This window comes from Sander vitreus, chromosome 4 (assembly GCF_031162955.1).
Source record: "Sander vitreus isolate 19-12246 chromosome 4, sanVit1, whole genome shotgun sequence".
Lineage (NCBI taxonomy): Eukaryota > Metazoa > Chordata > Actinopteri > Perciformes > Percidae > Sander > Sander vitreus.
Window position 1 is genome coordinate 7,100,786 of NC_135858.1, and position 24,130 is coordinate 7,124,915.

At 41.9% G+C, this 24,130-nt stretch overlaps 1 protein-coding gene across 1 annotated transcript in view; it reads left to right on the forward strand.

The window, feature by feature from the left end:
* adamts9 (ADAM metallopeptidase with thrombospondin type 1 motif, 9) overlaps window positions 1-24,130 on the forward strand; it is a 47,994-nt gene that overhangs the window by 10,507 nt on the left and 13,357 nt on the right. The window contains exons 12-29 of the mRNA XM_078247929.1: window positions 510-655; window positions 1,114-1,295; window positions 1,440-1,576; window positions 2,418-2,535; window positions 2,726-2,821; window positions 3,855-4,021; window positions 4,242-4,371; window positions 5,431-5,557; window positions 5,671-5,881; window positions 6,003-6,167; window positions 6,970-7,131; window positions 8,245-8,364; window positions 10,502-10,609; window positions 10,689-10,856; window positions 12,998-13,246; window positions 14,497-14,658; window positions 15,679-15,855; window positions 22,057-22,227. Of these exons, the coding sequence (XP_078104055.1) occupies window positions 510-655; window positions 1,114-1,295; window positions 1,440-1,576; window positions 2,418-2,535; window positions 2,726-2,821; window positions 3,855-4,021; window positions 4,242-4,371; window positions 5,431-5,557; window positions 5,671-5,881; window positions 6,003-6,167; window positions 6,970-7,131; window positions 8,245-8,364; window positions 10,502-10,609; window positions 10,689-10,856; window positions 12,998-13,246; window positions 14,497-14,658; window positions 15,679-15,855; window positions 22,057-22,227 (2,796 nt within the window). The remainder of the gene's footprint in view (window positions 1-509; window positions 656-1,113; window positions 1,296-1,439; window positions 1,577-2,417; window positions 2,536-2,725; window positions 2,822-3,854; window positions 4,022-4,241; window positions 4,372-5,430; window positions 5,558-5,670; window positions 5,882-6,002; window positions 6,168-6,969; window positions 7,132-8,244; window positions 8,365-10,501; window positions 10,610-10,688; window positions 10,857-12,997; window positions 13,247-14,496; window positions 14,659-15,678; window positions 15,856-22,056; window positions 22,228-24,130) is intronic.

Here is a 24,130-nt window from a genome sequence, read left to right on the forward strand (position 1 = left end):
TTTAATTAGGACTTTCTCACTAACCCCTCGCTTCCTGCCACTATAAGACTGAGAGAACATGAAAGCGACAAGTCCAAAGACACACACACACACACACACACACACACACACACACACACACACACACACGCACACATTGAAACCTTTTCATGTTTACACCAACCTCTCATCCCATGCCATGCAGTACACCAGACTAAACACTCAAGATGGAGTCTGTTTGTTGAACAGTGTAAGATTATCCGTCTGTTATGAGTCAAGATGTATTTATTGACAATGCGTGTGACATTTTCATGTGAAATGTCTTTTTCAGTTCCTACTTTTTCCATTTGCTTCACTGTATAATTTCTCCCAGATTAGCATCAAAGCACGGCAGAGCAGATAGATGTGTTGCCAGTTCCATGGATAGGATTTAATGTGCTGACTCTCATCCTCTCTCTTTTTGACTTTTTCTCCATCTTGCTCTCTTCATTCATCTGACTTTTTTTTTCTGCTTCTCTCTCTTATTGTAGCACTGCAAACACGGCCTGTGTATAACTAAAGAGCATGACGCCACACCTGTGGAGGGGGCATGGGGAGTTTGGAGCCCTTTTGGTACCTGTTCGCGGACATGTGGCGGGGGCATCAAGATCGCTGTGCGCGAATGCAACCGACCTGTGTGAGCAGTCCCTCTCTTTGTAGTCATGAATGCCCAGTGGACCTTGTCTCCATCTTAGCTGCTGAAGTCAATGTTCCATAGATCAAGCCTTCTTAAGGGAATTCTTTCCATAGTTATTGTTCATCAAGACAGGCCCTCTGATGGCAGATTTTAAAGAGTTGTTTCCTGGTAAATAAAGAATCACTTGAGGCTCCTTAAATATTGCCTTTCATCCTAGTTTATTAGACAGATAGAAAAGAATTTGGCATGGTGAGAAAGAGTTTGAACCTGAAAACAATGCAAATGGAATACTCTAGGTGTGTGATGGTGAGCAATAGGTTGGAAAGGAAAATGGGCAGAAAGATGAATGTTTGAATCTGAAGGGAAAAGGTGGAAGATGCTTTCTAAAACATCTACTTAAAATATGTATTAAATCATTACAATGATTGGTCCATTCACTTCCTCAATCTTGCTTTCAGGCCAAGGAATGGAGGAATGTATTGTGTGGGCCGCCGAATGAAGTTTCGTTCCTGTAATTCTGAGCCCTGCTCCAAGCAGAAGAAGGATTTCAGGGAGGAGCAATGTGCAGCTTTCGATGGCAGGCACTTCAACATCAACGGTCTACCTCCTAATGTTCGCTGGGTGCCCAAGTACAGCGGAAGTGAGAATCCTTTTTTCAATCACTGGCACCCTGCTCTCTCCTTTTGTCAACCCTGGTTTACTTGTGCATAATAGACATAATGTAAGTTTGACATTCACATCTATTGGTATTAAGTGTTCATCTCTGTCTTGTTTCATTTGTTAGTCCTGATGAAGGACAGGTGTAAGCTGTTCTGCAGGGTGGCAGGCAGCACGGCCTACTATCAGCTCAGGGACAGGGTCATTGATGGCACGCCGTGTGGACCCGATACCAACGACATCTGTGTCCAGGGCCTGTGCAGGGTGAGGTTCCTAACTCTAATTAACTTTAATGTTGTTATCGTAACTAGAGGTGACCATTCTTGCATAGTTATTGTGTGGGGTGGATATAATCATCGTCACAGCAAATATTTAAAAAAAAGAAGCATTTCAATCCTTTGCCAGACCATACTGGGTTTATTGCCTCAAACCTGTGACAGATTTAGTTTTAAAGCTTGATTACTAACACACCATAAACATCAATATGCTTCTTGAAAGAAACAGTGGGTTACTCTAAACAACACACAGTGTTTTGTTTAGATTGTGGTTCAGTAAGTTGCCCTCCTGGTCTTGGCAAGTGGATTTTGATCCATGCTGTGGCAGTAGAGTTAAGCTCTTCATTCTTTTTCATTCATTTGTCTTGCTAATACCAATTACAAGCAGAGCTCATGCCATTTCTAGTGTGTCACCTAAATTCATTTCAGATGGGTGTCAGCGATGTGGCTATAACTAAATAAGTTCATATGTAACTATTTGTACGGTCACAGGGTTTGTTTTTTTCTTTCATTATCAATATTTAATCAAGTAATAATGGAAGGCCATTTATCTGACATGTTGATATTGCAGTGTTGAACTTTTTCTAAGCAACTGTGTTAGCTGAAGAAAGTCTTTATTTTGTTAAAAAATCTGTCTAACTTCCCTGTACATTGTCATATAATATTGTCTGCACATCCTTCTCCTCTTTATCCCCTTTGTCCTCCATCTGATCTTCTCTCTTGCTTTTCAAACTTCTCTTTCCCTCTTTTTGTCCCTTTCCTACTACTACTATTTACTCCTGGCATTTTCTTATTCTTAAATCCCTCCCTTCTACCTCTTTACTGAGCAGCAAGCGGGCTGTGACCATGTCTTGAACTCTAAAGCCAGGAGGGACAAGTGTGGTGTGTGCGGAGGTGACAACTCTTCCTGCAAAACTGTGGCAGGCACCTTCAACATCGTCCACTATGGTGAGCTACAGCTTTTTTTAAATTACACTATCATTTCACTTTCAGAAAGTATAAGACATATTGCTTTAACACGTTTTTACATGTGCTTAATTGTCAGAATAAATAGCCCTGAAAGTGTAACTCACTTGTTAGCATAGGCACAGACCTAGAGTGAACTAATGATCTGAACACACTAACACACTGTTTGCAGGCTATAATGAAGTAGTGCGAATACCCAGTGGTGCTACAAATGTAGATGTGCGGCAACACAGCTACTCAGGGAAACCGGAGGATGACAACTACCTCTGTAAGACATCCAACATTTTGTTTAAAAGAAACTACTGTTAATATTTTCATTGTATTTCCACATTTCCATAAAATACTGTATCCAGTCATTTCTAAAGCAATGTGTTGTTGAAAGCCTGCATGTGTTATCTCTGCCTGCCTATCTATGTGAATGACGGTGTTCAGCTTTAAGTGTAAAGTCATGTAATGCAAACCCAAGGAGTTGGCATATAGCGTGCATGCTAACGTGTTAATGAGCCAGAACTAAGCCTGTGGGTACCATTCCAGCAAGGTCGGTTGGTTTATAAGCACTTGTGTCTTGTGTGTGTGTGTGTGTGTGTGTGTGTGTGTGTGTGTGTGTGTGTGTGTGTGTGTGTGTGTGTGTGTGTGTGTGTGTGTGTGTGTGTGTGTGTGTGTGCAGGTGTGTATTTTATTTGGTTCTGTAAATGTGTGTTTTTCTGTACCATAGGCCTGTCTGTCTGGATAGGGCTGCTTTGTCTGCTGTTAGTGTACATGTTTTGTTGGCACGAGCGTGCTAATACTTGAGCTCAGATAGCCCTCTGGCTACCATTACATCAAGGTTAAATGTATTTGTGTATGTGCACAGTTATTAGGTGCCCAAAGTGGAGACGATTTTGCCAGAATGAGGGCCGCTCTCCACGGTCATATTAGTGTAATGTGTGAAATGGCGAGGAAAGTAAAGGCAGGAAATTAGCTCCATAATCGCATTAAGCTGAATGAGTGCAGTGCAGCAGACTGGTTGTACAGAACAGGATGCCCCTGGATGGGACTTCTGCAGAAACAGAGAATTATTTTATCCCGATAAGACTTTACTGCTGCCTACTGTGTGTGCCTTACTGTAAATGAAAATGTTAGCCACAATGTTGGCAAGCTATCCTGGCCCATGCAAAAAGAAGCTATTGTTTTGTTTACTTTAGCTTGTCAGTATCATAGGAATGGTCATTTCCACAAAACATTTCACATTGAATACTGCTCATTCTGGCTCTCTGTGTCAGTGGGATCAAGCACAGTAAGTGTTTTTTCTCTCTCTGCAGCCATATCAAATAGCCGTGGAGAGTTCCTGCTCAATGGAGAGTTTGTGGTCAGCATGTTCAAAAGGGAAATCAAAGTAGGAAATGCCGTCATTGAGTACAGTGGCTCTGACCATGTCATTGAGAGGATCAACTGTACTGACCGCATCGAGGAGGAGATCATTGTCCAGGTAAGTTTTCCTTATCACGATGGCTTAGATTGCCATGGAGGAGATGCAGAGGTAGATCGATTTAGAAGCAGTGGCACGAGTGAAACTTAAATACTTCTACAGGCTTGACCATCAAAAGGTTTTACTTTTACTTTGGAAGATGTGGACTATCCATGATGTTAGAAACTCCTATAATCCTACTGTATAATAATGCATATCACATTGCCTGCATTTTCCCCAGGTGTTGTCTGTGGGGAACCTTTACAACCCAGATGTCAGGTACTCCTTTAACATCCCCATAGAAGACAAACCTCAGCAGTTCCTCTGGGATGCCTATGGGCCCTGGCAGGAGTGCAGCCGCCTGTGCCAAGGTGAGGGGGAGGCACAAGGGGTTAGCACAGTGAGGTGATGGGAGGGCTCAATGATAAATGGTGTGGTGAGAATAAAGATGAGATGGAACGGAGAGAGGAGACGTGGGAACTGCTGAGCCGGAGGCATAGGAAAGAGAAGATTGTCTGGCTAAACTTGACAGCTTCATGCTAGACATATAGGTTTGGAACAAGTAATTAAAGTTCGACCTCATAGTATGCTGTGTCAGATTTCCTTCTTTGACCTGACCCAGGATATGTTGGAGTATGTAGGCGTGCAGAGGCGGATCGCAGGTAAACTCGAAAACCTGTTATATGTTATGACTCAAACACTTTGTCTGAGAACTTCTTTCTCCACTTTTTGACACTGCTCTGCTTGAACAACCAACAGTAAATTCCAAAGAGAAACCAATGAGTTCACACAGCAGGATAAACAGCTAACATGTAATGCCCTCAGCACCTTTTGATTTTCTGATTTATTCGGCTTTTCTGGCACTCTGGGGCACACAAAGCTCTCATAGCACTGAGGTGCAAAGCTTTGTAACAAGAGGTACTGATAGAGAATCTGTTTCCTGCAGCCACATGAGGTTTAAATCTCTTTCCCACTGTGATTCAGTGCAGGGATGTCAACACAAGAGCCAAGGTGAAGCACACTCGCATTGCTGCTGGTAGTCGTTGCGTTCCTATGATGATCTATATTGTACTTGAGCAAGCTGTTGCGTGGCAACTACTTGCAGGATCTTACAGAACTTGAGGTCAGACAGGCAGTGGAAGGTAATGGAGTTTCATTTGAGGATGAAGTTATAAAACCCTAGACTGCAACTCTAGTCGTGAATTTTTGCACGTCTTTGTGTCTTTCTCATCAAAGAACAACATCCCAAGTCTAAATATACACAACAACACATTTTCTTTAATATCCATAACGGTGGAGGTAACAACAAATTGCTGTTTTGCGTGCAGTATTTCAATGTTTGTTTGGTAAATGGTGCTTAAGAATTCTAAGAGAAACTTTTGACTTTTTTAATTTACGTGCTGTCAACTTGCATCATTATGTCTTCATAGGAGAGCGCAAACGGAAGATTCTCTGTAGCAGAGAGTCAGACAGGGTCGTGGTGTCAGACCAGAGGTGTCACGGTACAGCTAGACCTGCTGTCATCACTGAACCCTGTAACACTGAATGTGAACTCAGGTTTGTCTTAGTTCAACCAGCCTTTAGTAGCTATATGAACCAATCAATAATTCTTTCTTGACTTGGTCATTTAAAAATACTGACCAGGATTTTCTCTATCACCCTTGATGCAGGTGGCATGTGGCTCGTAAGAGTGAGTGCACAGCTCAGTGCGGCCTGGGATATCGTACCCTGGAAATATACTGTGCCAAAATCAGCCGTACAGATGGTAAAACCCAGAAGGTTGATGACCGCTATTGTAGCGGTCAGCGCAAACCTGATGACAAGGAAGGTTGCCATGGAGACTGTAACCCGGGTGGCTGGGAGTACTCCCCTTGGTCAGAGGTAAGATTGTTGTAGGAAGTGTGGGGTTTGTGTGTGAACATAATCCAGATGTTTGTCAAAGTTTATCACAGGTTGTGTATATGTGTTTACACTAGCTGATGTTCCAACGTCTGTACTGCAGTGCACCAAGAGCTGTGGTGGGGGCACCCGCCGTCGAGGGGCAGTGTGTCGAAAGGCAGCCGATGCTGGCGGGGATGAGAGCAAATGCAGTCAAAGGGACAAGATGACCGTCCAACCCTGTAATGAATTCCTCTGTCCACAATGGAAGACTGGCGACTGGTCTGAGGTCAGTTCAGCTCATATTGTATTCTCGTTTCCATTAGAGGAAGACCGGTCCGATATTTACTGGTCACATATATTAGATTGAGGCAATGATAGTATATACACTTAATGCTTATGTTAAAATATTCCTTTATTTAATTTCCAACCATATACATAGTCATTATTCCTCTTAAGATGTTTTTTTTTCTGTCATTTGTGAGTTTCTGTTAAGGCATGCAGTAACATAAGGCTTGTGCATTTGCATTTATCTGTGAGGAAGACTTCGTGGTGTTTATGAAGCTGGGTTTAGTCAATGTAAAGAGAAATAGTATAAATACTATAGTTTTAAGCCAACAGTGATCTGGATCAAATGTAAAATCCCAGCGCTGATTGTGTATTTCTCAGCTTTGGGAGAGTTACTCCCCTCCTTCCACTAGAGTGTTGGGAAATCACTGATTGCAGGGTAAGATAGTACTTAACTGCTGTACAGTTTACACATTGTAGAGCGAGGAGCTTGCAAAGCATTGGGCTCCATTCCAGGAATATTTCAGATCTCCCATGTGGTGCTGATAAATACAAACACCTACACTGCACTGTATAAACATGCACTGTACTTACACATAAATAGATACTCTGGCCTGTCTTTTAGTCCCTTCCAACCGCTATTTGTTTTGTAATCTGCATATCCTGCTTTCCACAACACTAAGGGATCTCCCTCTGTCATGAACTGGAATTCCAGCAGGCTCAATGGCTGGTAAAGTGGCCAGTGCTCATGTAATATACTGTATTCATATCTGTCTCTAAAACCTGAAATATTTTCCCTCCAGTGTCTTGTGACGTGCGGGAAAGGCTATAAGCACCGTCAGATGTGGTGTCAGTTTGGTGAGGACCGTTTAGACGACCGCTTTTGTGGCTCATCTAAACCTGAGTCGGTGCAGATGTGCCAACAGCAGGAGTGTGCCTCTTGGCAGGTCGGACCCTGGGGACAGGTGAGTGTTAACAATAGTGTATAGTATACACTATACCTTGTAAATTAATTGATCATTTGTGATAAAAACAAATTATGTTAAATAATTAATTTATATTCCAGAACAGGTTAAACAGTGAATCACTCTGTTTTGTCTATGATTGGAAATTGCACTTACACCTTACTTACTGTTCTTTTCTAAGATTGGCCCGTTGACCTCATGTCCTCACGTCTTATATCAGAAAATGAATTGGTCTTTCCAAGAGGCCATTCCAGATATCTTGATCAACAGCCACTGCTTTCTTATGTAATATAGACGTCTACCCCGTTGATGGAAAGCAGCACAGAGGCTGACGTTGACAAAAAACTGTTTCTCTGTAATTCTCTTCTCTGATGAATTCTGCCCAGATGCAAACCAAGGAGAGGACACATATAAGCTAAGCTCATTATTTAGCACTGTCCCCTTTTCTCTCGACTGACACAGAGCACATCCTGCCATAATAAATATACAAAAGCTATGGATGATGTGGGTAGGCGTGTTCTTCTACAAAAGCATTATATAGGGTTATGAATACAGTATATAGTGTCTGTGTGTTTAGTGTCTCATTTGTGTCTGTGCACAGAGAACTGAACACCCAAAAATTTGAGATATTTTTGTGCCCCCCATCAGAGGATGTGCGCATGTTAAGGTATATTTGAAGTCGTTTAATGAAGCGTTGTCAAATGTTAGTTGAAGTTGCCGCCACACAAGTTTGACCCTGTTTCATTGGAGGCAGCGAGGCAGAAGAGAGCGTGGGGTAGTACCCTCTGACTTGGCTACAGTAGAAAAAAGACAAGTGCAATGTACATGAGCAAAGGTTCCTCATGTATTTGATCTTTAAGACTCTTATCTGCTTGAAACTTGGATCTTAGGATGTTTGTCAGGGGAGTGGAGGGGTGAAATAAGCTTTTTTTTTTATTTTCTATGTTTACAGTTTTTGGATTTGTTTGTGTGTGTGAGGGAGTTGCTTTTTTGGCTCAAATGAACTTTTTTTTTTTTTTTTGGTTGCCTTCTTTACGTCTTTCTCCATTTTCTCTTTGTCTCACTGTTGCTAATGTTCCCCCACCACTACTTTTTTTCTCTCTTTGAACCCAGTGCACTACCTCGTGTGGGCCAGGTTACCAGATGCGAGCCGTGAAGTGTGTAGTTGGCTCTTATGGTGCTGTCATGGATGACACTGAATGTAATGCTGCGACCAGACCCACTGACACCCAGGTAAGGAAGGCATCATCTTCCTTCTTTCCTTGCATTTATTTCTCCCTCTCTACCATCTTTCTCTTTCTTCTCTCAGCTGCCCACAGTCTTTTTATCTCGTCGCAACAGTTGTTCCATGGTTGAGTCTCAAACTGATTTATACTGTGAGGAGAGAAGGATGCATCCATGCTTATGCACATGATACTCAAAGCACACACAGACAAACACACATTTCATTTCCACCTGGTCTCAATAAAGCTATGTTGTCTGATCTAGTCTGGTCTAGAGAGAAAGACAGAGGGGGAGGTTATACCGGCCTCACTATCCCCGCATAGAAAGCCCAAATGTTTTACGATAACCAGTGTTATTCTTTAGAATAGAGCTCAACGTGACCGCCCACTTTTTTAACGGCTCTGGTTCCGGATTTGCGGGTACGTTAAACGTTTCTATGGTAACAGCGAGTTGGACCAATCAGAGACATTGCTGTTATGCTTAGGATTGTGGGTACTGTAGTTTTTCTCCATAAGATCGCAGATAAAACATGTTTTTCTTAAAATAAGGTTGATTTCATGCAGACTTCTAGCTTCTACAGGAGCAGAAACTTCCGTTTCACAACCACGTAGCTCGTGGTCAGTCTACCTCGGATGGTTTAGACTTTTACTTCCAGAACCACACTGTTGAGCTCTATACTCTCGTTTTTATTATGTACGAGTCCGGCAGAGCACATGTCTTTCTTATTATATTATACTATTATTTGCTCTTAGTTTGATGCCTTCACTTCAAAACATCCCTTGACAGCTGTTCTTGGACAATTAACTACAGACCTAAATAAATCATAATTTACAGAAATATCACAATCTACATTTAATGGATGTTCTTCAAATGACTAATTGCTAATATTTAACGCAGGTTAGCTAAAAAGTAATGCCACAGTTTTAAATATTTTGCTCCTATATCCTCAACCCACTGGTAATGCATACTAAAAAAGTGCAGCGTTTCACTCCCACGGGTTTAAATGTGCAATTGTTTTTGTTGTCTAAATCTGCGTGTGCATCTGTTTGCTAAGTGTTCCACACACACAAAGAAACACAGAATCACCAAAGAAACCTATAATGAGCTGAATCAGAGTTTTGTTTGGTCAGCGTGGGGCGTAAACCCATTTCAGAGGGCTGAGCATGCAGACTCAGTATGAGGCCCCCCTCTAGTCGCAGCGGCTCTTAATTCCGGTGCCTGGGCCGACAGAGCCAGTGACCCTAAAGCAGTCGCCCCACCTTGTTGTGATTCCAACCAGCCAGCCATGAAGTGGGTCACCAGCCGCTCGCCCTACCAGCCACCAAGCAGGGCTTAGATAAAAGGACAGATAGATAGATGTAGGTCTGAGTACAAAGAGTGGAGAGGTGGAGACAAGAGATGCTTTGCTCGATACTTCCACATGTAGATTTGATAAAGGCTGAACAGTTATGGACACTGCTTGGACCTGTAATATAATTTATAAAAGACATAAAGCTGTAATATATAAGCATACACACAAACTCACATGGTCATCACAAAATCATATTTTATCCGTTCATACATGTAAAATGTGGGTCTGACAGGAAGTAGAGCTACTTTTGGGGTTCCATGAGGACTATTTGCTTCCGTCAGGAGGCGGAGTGTGGAATGTGGAGCCTGCTCAGAGCCTATGCAACCTGATTAAGGCCCTCATTCCTAGAGACTGGGGGTCAGAGGGCACCAGAGGGCGTGGGGCGGGGAGAGGAAAGGGCGGAAGGTGAGGGACAAGGGGGTGGATTAGGGGTGGAGTTTACAACCACGCCAGCATGGGCATTGGAGCCCTGAATACCACTCCACTATGACCTGTTATGACAGGGATCAGGGCTTTATGCTGAGTGGCTTACTGCCACAATCCATAGTTTTAACTGACGGGGCGGACCCTGTTAATGTTGTTTTGGTAACGTTGGGGGAAAGGGTTGATGAGAATTACAACTACTCTCAAACATAGAGCTGAAGGAATATAGTTTTAAGTTGTTAATGAATGTCCCATGCCAGATGAGCTAGCTCTGATATTCATGGTATTTTGTGGTCAGGGACAGATGTTGTTACAGTATATTCATTTTGTTAATCACTGCATGAATGGGTGTATGTGTCCTCCCTTCAACAGGACTGTGAACTGGCCCAGTGTCCCAGCAGCCACCCTGTTCCCCCAGGGACTAAAGTCCCCTACAACCAGGGCCACAAAACCCAGTGGCGGTTTGGTTCCTGGACCCAGGTTGGTAGTTCTGTCACATCTTCAATTCGTTTGTCTTTGTTGTTTTCCAGCTTCTTAACCTTTCTCCTCTGCACAACAGTGTAGTGCCAGCTGTGGAAAAGGGACACGTATGCGCTATGTGAGTTGCCGGGACAATCAAGGCGGTGTGGCAGAGGAGTCAGCGTGTGCCCATCTACCAAAACCCCTTGCCAGAGAAGTGTGCTCAGTTGTGGCCTGCGGACAGTGGAAAGTGCTGGAATGGACAGTGGTAAGAAAACCACCCTTCATCATTTATTAATTTGTATCTGATCCAGTTATACATTATCTCAAAATTACAATTTAAAGTTGCAGCACCAGATTCAAATAATTGGGGATTTTGAGTTTTCCTGTTGAATCAAAAAATATGTTCCCTCAGATCTGCATCTTGTTATACTGACAGACACCACTGTTGATTAATCTATATACTTGTGTGCCTTCAATATTGCCATCCAGATGTTTTTTTTCCTGCAAAGTTAATTTATTACAGTATTTTCTACATAATTGTTCACCCACACAGACAGTTAGTATGTGCACAGCCTATGCAGATGTTTGTGTGTAAAGATGTGGAGACAGGGTGGCAGCTGGAAGGCAAGTGTGTATACAGGCCTGGAGGAGGGCTGGAATAAGGCAAGAGAAGTGTGTGTGTGTGTGTGTGTGTGTGTGTGTGTGTGTGTGTGTGTGTGTGTGTGTGTGTGTGTGTGCGCGTGCATGTGCGTGTGTGTTAGAGAGAGCGAGAGAATGGGAGTGAGGCAAAAGTGTCTGGAGCTGAGAGATTCAAGGGGCTGCAGTGAGGGGCTCCAGTCTTGTTTACAGATGTTTCTCATCAGAGTCTTGGTGATGCAGTACAGACAGACTGGAGGTCTGGTCACAACACACACACACACACACACACACACACACACACATACACACACACACACACACACACACACACACACACACACACACACACACACACACACACACACACACACACACACACACATAGTGCATGGCACTATCTTTGTGGGAACCCATCATAGACATAATGCATTCCCTAGCCCCTTACCCTAACCTTAATCATCACAACTAAAAACCTTAACCCTTACTCTTACCCTCACCCTAACCATAACCTAATTCTAACCCTAATCCTAAAGTATACCCCACAAGTATACTGGACTCCCAGTTTTTGGACCCCACGAATATGGTTAAACAAGAACACACACACACACACACACACACACACACGTACTACCAAGGTAAAGTCACTCATTAGAAATATTTCATCTTCAGGCTGAAAAATGATTTCAGAGGCCATTGACTTACTGTATGTAAAAGCTTCTTACAGTATCTAAAATGATGTGAAATCCATAACATTTTGAAAGAGCAGTATAAACCTCTGGACAGCGTAATCCCAGGCGAGGTTTTAGAGTAGACAGCTGTTGCATAAGTCTAGTAGATCACCATGTGCAAGACAGAAAGTGGACTCTGCAAGGGTGGAGCTGAGCGAGACACCGTTAGTGCTTGGCAGAAGATCTTATTTTCCTAAAAAGAAAGATGTGTGTAGTCGGGTCCTTACTGCCATTGCCAGAGTCACGGCCATTTTCTACATGCCATGTTTAACTGGAATGATCGCTGGGTCGGCATCCTCAACACCAAGTTAAGTCTGCTTTCAGTTAGTGTTGCACACTGGCAAGACTAAAGCCCTATTCACATGGGGTTAGTATCATTTGGGGACCTCGTGTGATTTAGAAATGACCCCCCACATCTGAGTTTTGTGTGGCGCATTCGCACAGGATAAGCAAAACCTGCTTTTACTCGAATTTACTGACTTATCTGTACCACAAGAGTTGGGTACCTAGAGTGCAGAGGACGGCCGGGGCGAGGCTGCTGCACCACGCTTGGGTCGGGGTTCTGTATCTTTTTGGGCCAGGCCCGGTAGAGGTTACCAAAGGCGCATACCCTACCCCCACTGCGGCGGCACCCACACAGTATCACCGTCTGCTCTCGGACGAAGCCACAGTGAGCGTGTCGACTCTGGGACGGAGGTCTCCAGTCGGGCAGTGGTCCAGACTTGGTTGGCGGTGAAAGGCTGCTTCCGCAGCCCCTTGCGATCCTATATCTGTCCTCGCGAGAGGGATAAAAAGGCGCACAGGAAACATAAACCTTGAAAAAATGATATACGACAAAGCCAAATCACAGAAATGTCGATTCACACGGTACAAATATTATCACAGGACCTCGGTGTTTGGACTGGAGTGTCAGCGGAAACAGGTCACCAAATTGGGAGTTAGTTGCCACCCCCCAGTGAGAGGATTTAATTATGTTAGGTCTTGCCTTGTCCTTGCCGCACACCATGTTATAATGATTCCTTCATGTGTGTGTTTTCAGTGCTCAGTAACCTGTGGCCAGGGAAAGACGACACGGCAGGTACTGTGCGTCAACTTCAGTGACCAAGAAGTGAATGCTATTGAGTGTGACCCAGACGATCGTCCGACCACAGATCAGGACTGTGCTATGTCTCAATGCCCGTCCCGCTCCAGTGAGTCCCGACCTTTCCCGTCCTCACCAAATGCCAGTGCCAGGAATAACCTGCCTCGCAGCCAATCCCAGCAATGGCGGACAGGACCCTGGGGCGCGGTAAGGCACACAGCAGCATCACATCACAGTGGTCAACAGACCATTTCTCTGGGGCCTGACATCTAAAGATTTGTGCTTAATCTTGTTCAACCAAACCCTCAGCTCAAACAATAGCAGTCCAGATTGGTATTTAGCAAGTGGGGAAATGAAACATGTAGAAATGTAGTCCTCATTTATTGAACCAATGGTGTGTCTACGCAGTATTAAAGGAACAGTTAATATGGCCCTATAGCCAGTACCTATTTTGATTTGGTAACGGATTACACAAATATGAAATAACAATAACATTAATTAGAGAGTTTTAAAGGTCCGTGTAGGCAGATTTTGTTTGGACAGAGCCAGGCTAGCTGTTTTCCCCTGTTTATAGTCTTTGTGCTAAGCCATGCTAACCAGCTTCTGAGTGTAGCGTTATATTGACCATACAGACACGAGAGATCTTCATCTAGATCACAGCAAGAGGGTTAAACGTAGTTTCTTTAAGGTGTCCTAACTAAATGTGTCCTCATGTTACCAAGTATTCTTTACATTCCTTGTGTTGCAGTGACTAATGTAAATTGTAAAGTCAAGCAATTTCAAATAACAGTTTGTGAACTAGTTATTAAGTTCCTACAATGTGTTTTGTAACCTGATGCAGACTTTGACAAATGCTCATGAAGGGGCAGTTCTTCAGGCCCTGCTCTCTTTTTAAGAATTTAGCCATTGTGACACACCACAGGATAGCAAGACCCAAGAGCTACAGGCTGTCCTCACCATGGATCTCTTTCTTTGTATTGTTCAGCTGCTTTAAAAAAATAAAAAAACTGTGTTAGTGATAATCTCTGTCCAAAAATAACTTTGACCTTTAAATAATTCTGGGAAGTGATTAAAGCTATTTCTGGTGACTCTTCCTGCCTCTGTTCTGAAGATATGCATTTTAATATAGCAGCAGATATGGTCAGTCATTTGATGTGAGATGTCTCTTAGTCTCTGAGTTTTTGTGAGAATGGGGGCATTGTGTGCACGCTATTTATACCACATAGTGCACATTGATTCGTAACAATGTGTACTGTTGGCTAGTGATTTTGTTGACATATTGATTTAATACTTAGCAGCTGGATGTTTAACTTTAGTGTGTGTTTTCACGTCATTGTGTCTAAAGGATACGTAAATAATATACAGTATTTCCCCCATGGGACCTATTTACACCTATACACTGAGCGTCTGTATGTGAGAACCATCTATTTGTGAACTCTTCACTCTCTGTACAACAGTGCTCCAGCACATGTGCAGGAGGTTTCCAGCGGCGTGTAGTAGTGTGCCAGGATGAGAACGGCTACCCTGCCAACAGCTGTGAGGATCGCAGCCGGCCCAATGAGCAACGATCCTGTGAGTCAGGGCCATGTCCTCAGTGGATCTATGGCAACTGGGGAGAGGTAAGACAGTCACTTTCACTTTACCGATGAGTTTACCATTTCCTCCTTGACATATACTGATCTAGCTTAGAGAGAAACTGTGGAATGCTCATTTGCATTTGAATAAATATTTTGACTAGAGATGCACCGATAGACCGGCCGGTGACCGGAATTGGCCGGTTTTCACGTGCTCGGTCATGACCGGCAACCGGCAGGTCAGTCTGACATATGCCGATTTCATGCCGGTCAATGCTACAATTAACTGACAACATAAGTTATACGTGTTACAGTTTTCAAGGACGCACGCACACACGGACGCGACAGCACAGTCGCTTTTTCCTTTCTCTCAACTTTTCCGCCGTGTGTCGCGCGTAACCTATTCTCACACATGCAGGGAACCTCGTGAATTAACCTGCAACATGTCAGCTGTTTGGAAATTCTTCAGCGTGTGTGCAGAAGATAACAAGTTTGCAATATGCAACGCCTGCAAGGAAAAAGTAGGGCGTGGAGGGATGACACCAAAAACCAAAATCACATTTTTTTAGTTAGATATTGGATGTGAAAAGTAGGAAATGGTTCTAATATTGGACTTTAGATGTGTGTGAATTTCCCACACCAGGAGTAATTTATATAGTTCTATTTTATAGTGATCCATTATCTGTTCAAAACATGTTCTATGTTCTGTGCAAAATGTTCTATTAAAGAAAAGATAGAAAATAAATATTTGTGTGTGCTGTAAAGTGGTTAGAAAAAATGAAATCGGAATCGGCTAAAATCGGTATTGGCTGGCCTAACTCAAAGAAAATCGGAATCGGCCTAGAAAATTGTAATCGGTGCATCTCTAATTTTGCAGGCGTTGCTTAGTGTGGAGGTTTGAAAATGCATTAGAACTCAGCTAAGGCTCAGGCGCACATTCTTCATGCTTCACACAAGACAGATCTATTTTAACGGGAAAATATAGCCCTAGTTTTTTCTTCATACTCAGAAGCCTTTTCCACATACCTATCTGTAAAATACAACCTCTCCTCTTGCTGTCTTCAGTGTACCAAGCCATGTGGAGGTGGGATAAAGACAAGGCTGGTGGTGTGTCAGCGTCCAAACGGCGAGCGTTTCAATGATCTGAGCTGCGAGATCCACGACAAGCCACCAGATCGTGAGCAGTGCAATACTCAGCCATGCCCGTCTAGCCCCCACTGGAGCACAGACCCATGGAGCTCGGTACGCTCATAAAAAAATACTCATCTTGTTTTTCAACCTCACTTTTTTTTTTCAAATACCTGTATACTTACTCTTTCACAAACAGTCTTAAAGGGGCTTTGACTTTGGTGCTTTTGCACTGGAAATTACCTGCTTCCCTACTTTTACTTTTAACCTCCTCCACTTCCTGCTCCCTCTCTGGTGCCTGCGATTGGTCAACGTTTCCTCAAGACATTCGGAAAGTTAATTCTGTTCTTACTTGCAATATGCAAAAAAAAAAGTAATGTCAATAAGACTTCAGTGACAGCTGTGACCACAAGAACATTTGTGTCAGTCCTAGTTACCATACAACTGTTGTTGAGCCTTGTATTAGTATTTTTTATTAGTATAAAAATTCAGGATCACTTTGTATTAAAATCAAAGTTAGTTTTGTAAAATATTGTTTTTAAAGATAATTTATTAAGATATTTTTTCCTTTTTATCTTTTGTATATATCATTAACTTTTAAAAGTGATTTATTTTGTGACTTAGCTCTTTGTATTTAGCCAATCTCTGTTCATATGCAAATACTGATGAATGTTTTTGTATATCAGGAATATACAATACGATGCCTTGCTCTTTTATTATCCAAAGAATAGCCCATAATCTCCAAATATGTGGTGCTACAGATTCTAGTCTATGTTCTGTTGTTAACTTTAAAAGCACCAATTTACATTGGACTGTATTTGGGCTGTGTACTACATCTTTGTCCTATATACATTTTTGAAATGGCTATTGTATCAAGATTTCAATTTGTCTCAAGGCACATGTGGAGTTTTTTTTAACAGAAGTTACTAATCTTATTTAGACACTTTATTTTACAGTTCATTTTTTTACTTTCTGCTATGACACAAACAGTGGTGTTGCCCCAAAATTACATTGACATCAATGAGTGAATATGTTGACTCAAAAGTTCCTAAAACGTCCAGTATCAGTAGTAAACACCAGCAAACAGCAGCTGTACTAGCACTGTAAAATAAAATGTCTCACAGAGTTTGTGGTAATTAGTACTAACAATTAGTAGTAACAGCCATTGTATTCCAGTTTGGCAGAGGGTTTTGACCCAGATTTCGTTAGTGTGGCCAAAACAATAGGTTTAAAGCTCTCTGCTCCAAAGGTGCTTGATATGAGTGTATTTATATTGTGTTAGTTAATGTTTTCTTTGTACAGTAAGTACTTGGAGTTGCTAAATATGCTATGCTCAACAATACCTCATTTGGAACAAAACACAACTCTTCTAGCCATTAAACTATGTTAACCTCCTACACTAAAGTGGTGCTTTGGCCAAACAAGGGAGATTTAAAGGAACACGGCGACTTATTGGGACTTTAGCTTATTCACCGTATCCCCCAGAGTTAGATAAGTCCATACCCTTCTCATCTCCGTGTGTGTTGTAACTCTGTCTGACGCCCCCACCACTAGCCTGGTTAGCACAGATCCTGGAGGTAACCGGTTCCAACTAGCCTACTGCTCCCCAATAAGTGACAAAATAACGCCAACATTTTCCTATTTACATGTTGTGATTTGTATAAATAACAAGGTCACATGATACACAGCCATCTTCTAATGCTGTGACTATACAAATCACAACATGTAAATATGAAAATGTTGGCGTTATTTTGTCACTTATTGGGAGCAGTTAGGCTAGTTGGAACCGGTTACCTTCAGGATCTGTGCTAACCAGGCTAGCGGTGGGGGCTCAGACAGAGTCACAACACGCACGGAGATGAGAAGGGTATGTATGGACTTATCTAACTCTGGGGGATACGGTGAATAAGCTAAAGTCCCAATAAGTCGCCGTGTTCCTTTAAATATCAAGAATGAACCATCACATCTTTGGTCGGTTAGGTGTTTATTGTGGCACATTGCTTTTTGATGCTGCCTTTTCTGTACTTTTTATTTCTTTCCATGAGCAGTTAGTTGATTGTTAATCAGATTGATCAGCTTAATGCAAAGTGTATCACAGATTTGATGAAATAATGTTGAATTGTCTTTGAATGTCAATCAAACAACTTGTTCAACCTTGAAGAGAATGGGCTGTTAAAATGACGTACTTTGAACACTTGATACCTGTGACCACGAGAAGTTAATAGTGTTTTGTATCCAGAGCTCTAACTCTGAGCCAACCTAATGTGTCTACCTCAGTCTCTGTTTTGATCGCCCCCCTGCCGTATCTTTCTCTCCCTTGCACTGGAGGGATTTTGGCTGACTAAGATTAAGCATGAGTTGTTGAGGCTACCCAGTGCAGTTGATGGACAGGGTGTGTCATTTCCCACCTTGTAATCTTTGCAATCCTGTTGAAGACAGTAAAAACTGATCCAAAATCTGTGGTTAGGGGCAACATTTGCCTGCAGCCCACCAAGTTGACTCCTCCTGGTCATAAATGTCTGTACTGACATCACACGCTTATTTTAACGGGCTCGTTTAACAGCAGTGAAAACATTTTTTAACCACACATTATTTACTAATGAGAACTATTGCTTGTAACTCCCACAAGTGAAGTGTGATTGTAAGGCAGCATAAAATCTAGGTTGAATCAGTGAAAGCAGAACACAGTATTAACAAAGCACATCCTATTATTCCTCTTTATTTTCACTTTTCAGTCTTAGCAGTTTGACTCCTTGTGGTCAACCTCTTGGTGTAAATAGCAGTACAGATCAAACACCATATCAACAGGCTTTTGAATTAAGCATATTGTATTTATCTTATTCACAAATGGCAGTATTAGTTTGTGTTTCAAGAAGATTTCTGTATATTAATGTAATTACTTGTATTTATTGTTACTTCATTATAATGTTATGTCAATATTTAATTTTTTTTATGGATTTGTTGGATTTCTGTTCATTTCCAGAAAAGGTTACGATTAAAGTGAAGTAGAGGTACTATCAAAGGCTTTTTTCATTTTTATTCGAACAATATTGTTCGGAAATGCTTTAGATTATGGTCTGCAACATACAGTGTAATTATTCCCAATTTACAGTGTACTTTTTTTTACCACTACAGTATGTACCAATATATACATGTAGGTGCAAGGGAACAAGATGTGAAATTAGGAAATAAAAGTGTAACAATCTGGGAATTTAAAAATGATTTATACTGCAGGTATTATTTTTTACTAACGGGTAACTATTGTGCTGTATAAATAAAATGATTATTATTATAATATTAAGGAGTACAGTGTGACCTACTGAGCAACAAGCCTGGACCTTTGGGGGAAGATAGGCTAATGAGTTCTGTAGCACTTTATACATCTGCTGTGACTTATTTCAAAGTTTACCATAAATCACAAACTACATAGTTGGGTCATTTGATACATTTCAAAGTCAGCACATCTTTTTTAACGGTAAACTAACTTCAAACAATGTACACTTGCGTCCAAAACGGAGTAGACCTAATGCCAAAAACAAAGGCAATGGTTATACAAAACACTATACACACAACAAGATAGTCTCAGCTGCCACTCACTTAACCAGCAAATGTTGATGTGGACACTTGTTCACCTGTGTGTGGCTCTTAAGGAGGGTCACGCGCATGTACACTGTAATATTAGAATAGTTACCTGGTAGTTAAAAAATACCTACTGTATAAAGTATGTACTTCTATAAGTTCACAGATTGTTAACTCCTTCTTCCCCTTAACGCCACATCTTGTTCACTTGTACCTACAGTACATGTACAGTATGTAACAGTACGTACTAGTAAAACATTTACACTGTAAATTTGGAAGCATTACGCTGTATGTTGTGGGCCGTAATCTAAAGCGTTACTAACATTTTTGTCACATTCATTGAGCAGGTCACTGAAAACAAAGAAAAAGGAAAAGAATAACTTGCAACTCACTGGCAACATACACAGACTGGTTGTCCAAAAACGTCCGAAACCGAGACAACTGATGCAAGTACCAACCTCTAACAACATTCATTACACCAATAGCCTCGCTGTTGGCAACATTGTAGACCTGATGCTAGCCCTGTAATGAAGTATTTAACTCAAGATTACCAACTCCTACTTTATTTGTGTTTGTGCATAAGGAAGTGTTCTATATTATTTAGTGTTTTACCTTTAACTTTAGCTCAAAAATTTAAAAAGAGAGGCCTGGCAAATAGCTTATCAAGCAGTCCTCCCAGTCCATTCACCGGGGTGTTTTTCCTGAATGAAAACGCACAAATCACTGAGCAATATCCTTGTTATTTTAAGTAGTCAGGGCCTCTGCTGATCATGCTTTTACCCTCTGTGTCAGGAGTTCAAAGATCTTTCCATCATGGTAAATCTTTGTCCTCTGTGACAATGCCTCAGTATACCTCCCATTTCATTTACTGTGTTCATTCACTCTTAATGCCTACCCTGGCTTTTTCTGGGACGCCGGGTAACGCGTGCTCCACTATGAAGTTGCCAGCGCCCTTTGCCCCTTTCTGTCAGGCCCCTCTAATGCAAGTTGATGACAGTGTACCAATATGGGTGACAGTGACTCGAATGAGGGGGGGGGCATCAGCAAGACAATGCACTGGTGTATTGGTTGGTCAAGGGTCACGTTTGATCTGGGGAGGTGCCCCTTCCCCGTTCATCCCATCAGCACAGACAGAGTTCTGGGAAACTGCAGTGATCCTTTGGGGGGGGGAATTATTTCACATTGTGCTTACCAATGATTTGCCTGTCTGGATTTTTATTTATATTCTAAGTTGTATGATTTGACTGATGCATCATGTATCTGCAATTCCATGGATTGTAATCACCCTTTGAACTTTGTTTAGAAGGCAGTTCAAACTTAGACTGCTGATCAACACCGTTTCAATTTCATGTAGCCATATGGTGAATGGTAAATCTACTTATACAGCGCTTTTCTCCCTTAACAAGACTGCTTTGCAGTGCTGATTCACCCATTCATATTCTCGCTCACACACCGATGCAAGGCGCTTGCCTGCCCATCGGGAGCAACTTGGTTCAGTTGATTCATCACTTTCACACGTGGACAGAAGGAGCCAGGGATCGAACCACCAACCCTGTGATTAGTAGATGACCCGCTCTACCTCCTGCAAATAAAATTCATGCAAATAAAATTGTTTATATAGTGTATTTATTGTATGATGAAGTAGAAAATGTTAAGTTCAAGTACGTGTGAGCAGTGATGTTTTTGTTTTTGTGAACTGCTGGAAGAAGGTTTTCTTGAATTACTTGAACCTTTACTGGAAAGCCCAGTTTCCCCTGTGATGACCCACTTGCTCTCCACAGTTCATCTAACGCAAATGTGTTACATTATATTTTGTTCATGTCAGGCCAAACATTAAAAAATACAATCTCTGTTGTTAATCAGTGGTGGTATTTAATATTAGGAGAACTGTAAGTTACTTATTACATCAACCATGAAGTTTTCTACTCATGTGCTACGATTCATCATGGAAAGCACTATCCCAAAGACATATAATATATATATTTCTATAAGATTTTAATCACAACAATATCTATATAAGATTCACTTAGTTGGTATGAAACTGAATCCTCAATAGTTTTCATTTTATTGATTGACATCACCAACAACATGAGTAATTCCAATAAATCTAGCACATTACCAATCAAATTGGGATGTTAGGGTTACCCGCTTTTAAAAAAGGGGCATACGCATTTTAATAGCCCCTCTTTTGGTGAGCCTTCCTCCCCACTGAATGAGGTGGGAGGTCACATCATGTTCCTGTCTAGTACAGTCCCTTGCTGGTCAGGACAGCGCCGCACGCTGGGCCACATTCTCGTTTAACTCTGAGCCTGTCGCTTCCCATCCATCCCCACATGCCACGCCCCCTTTGATTATCCGAGCACAGTCTAGCCCTTCACCACGCCCTCAGCTAACGTTGCTGTGTGTGTATGTGTGTGTGTGTGTGTGTGTGTGTCTGCCTGTCACACTGAGTTAGACTCCCAGTAACTCGGTGAACCCGGAGGTGAAACAAACTGCTGCCGTGGTCATCGGGAACAATTTGCCATTGGACCAGCTACTCACGTGGAACTGGGTCTCATATCACATTTCTTTATGTTTTGAGTCAAAAAAACATCCACAGATCAACATTTACCTGGTTAATAAATACTTGGCTTGTTTTGAATTATGGCTGTGCTGTTAGTGTTATCTACCTTTTATTATACAAAACATACATTTTGATTTCAATTTCACTTGTTTTTTTCTTTTGACATCTTGTAGTGCTCTGCCTCCTGTGGAAGAGGGTTTAAGTCCCGTAAGGTGGGCTGTGTGACTGGGTCAGGCCGCCCCGTCCCAGAGGAAAATTGCCAGCATCTGTCCCCTAAACCCAGCAAGCAGAGGCGCTGCAGAGGTGGTCGATGTCCCAAGTGGAAGACTGACAACTGGGGAGAGGTAGGACTCTTTGAACCCTGCTGCTAAAAAACACTCCTCTACCACTCTTGTTCCCACGCTGCCAGACATGTAAGCTTTTTTTTCTCTCTCTCCACTTTAATGCTTACCAGCTTGCTGGCAAATACGTGCTTATATGTGAAAACATCTGCAGCTAAACCTGACTGTTTATGCACTATGCCAGGCCACTAACTAAGGCAGGGTGCTTTTACACATCACATGGTGATTGCAGCACAGGCCTGGGACGGCTGCAAACAGGGGTTTTGAGGTAGTGTATGCTGGGCCTGCAACTTCACAGTACAGTAATTATGACAGCAGGAGGGATGTGCACCCCTAAGTCCAGCCTGTGTTGATCTACCCCTCATCTCTACTATTTCTCTCCTTTCTGTTCCTTTTATCCTCCATCTGACTGTTGCTCTTTCCCCCATTGATCACTTTTTCTTTCAAGCCCTCTTTCACTGTTTTTCCTCCCTAACTTCTGCCTCTACAATGGGAACCACATGTTAGTCTTTTCTTTAATTGCCCTACTAAAGCGGAAATCCACTAACGTCATCATGCCAGACACACTCACAACCTACACCTGGGTGTTGGAGAGCCCATCTGATGCCTGTTTGCTTTTTCTTTCCCTTCCTTTACTCTCCATAGGCCTTTTGCTCTTTGTTTTCTCTCTCTCTTATCTCATGTCCTCTTTTTCTGAATTCACCCCACTGGCCAAGAGTCCAAGCACAGAGGCACATCTGTGCTCCACACATCAGAAAGGGTCTCTTAACAGCTGTGGAGCAGGACACATGCCAGAAGAAAATGATACTCCACACGAAGTCTTAGTGCATTCCATTTACCTCTGAAGTCGGAAGCCAGAGCTGAGAATGACGTCACACCCTAGTTGACTGTGTTCCATTTGTATGTGTGCATACAAACAGCATAACAACATGTCCACAGATAGAAGATGGATAGGACTGTGTGTACGACTGATTTAGTGAGACACAAATAACACACAAGTGCTAATAAACTGTATGTTAGGCTACTACAGCTTTCACTACTGTTGCTGCACGGAGCAGCCATGTTGGATTTTGAGCTTGGGTTACTGTAAGGTTGTCCTCCTTCCCAACTCGGAAATCTGAGTTCAGGGGACGTGTTTCCGACTTTGAACTCAGAAATTCTGACTACCGAGTACAATGGAATGCACTATCTGTCAAGTACAGCATGTTCACCCATGATGCAGCAGGGTCAACTTCTGAAATGGCATGGCAGATAATACACAGTGAAATATGTAAAGTTGTGTCACATATAAATGGACATGTAAATATGTCTGTGTTTTCAGGCCTGTCTGTAATAACAACAGAGTGAAAACATTGTTATTTCCCATTGCGGGATTCATAAAGTATACATTACATTATTATAAGTTATCTATTTGTATTATGCAATTCATTAACATTACATTAACATCAGTACAGTGCAGGTTGTTCAGAATCATCAACATCTGTTAGAAAAGAGACACAAGAGAGTTACTGTTAAATATTACCTCCAATAGAATTAAAACAGTTTTATTAAATTATTATAGCAGAAAACGCTTTCACACGGTTTCACAAAACCATCAACTGCAGGTTCCAACTTGAATTTGTTCACATTTCTGTAAAAAAACAAACACCAGTTAAGGTTATGTTAATATAAACCATATAACTTCAATATGAACATGGTGGCGTTGGTGTAGTTATTTAATCACTGCATATTTCATACTCATTATTACGCCAAGCCCTGTGTGTAATGCATTTATATTGTTAATATAACACTTTGGGTAGTAAATAAAATAAAATAACAAATACGCATTTACATCTATAAACATCTAATTCAGCACTGGTCACATTGAGACAGAATGTGTGCATAGTTACTTGATGAGTCAAGGTGA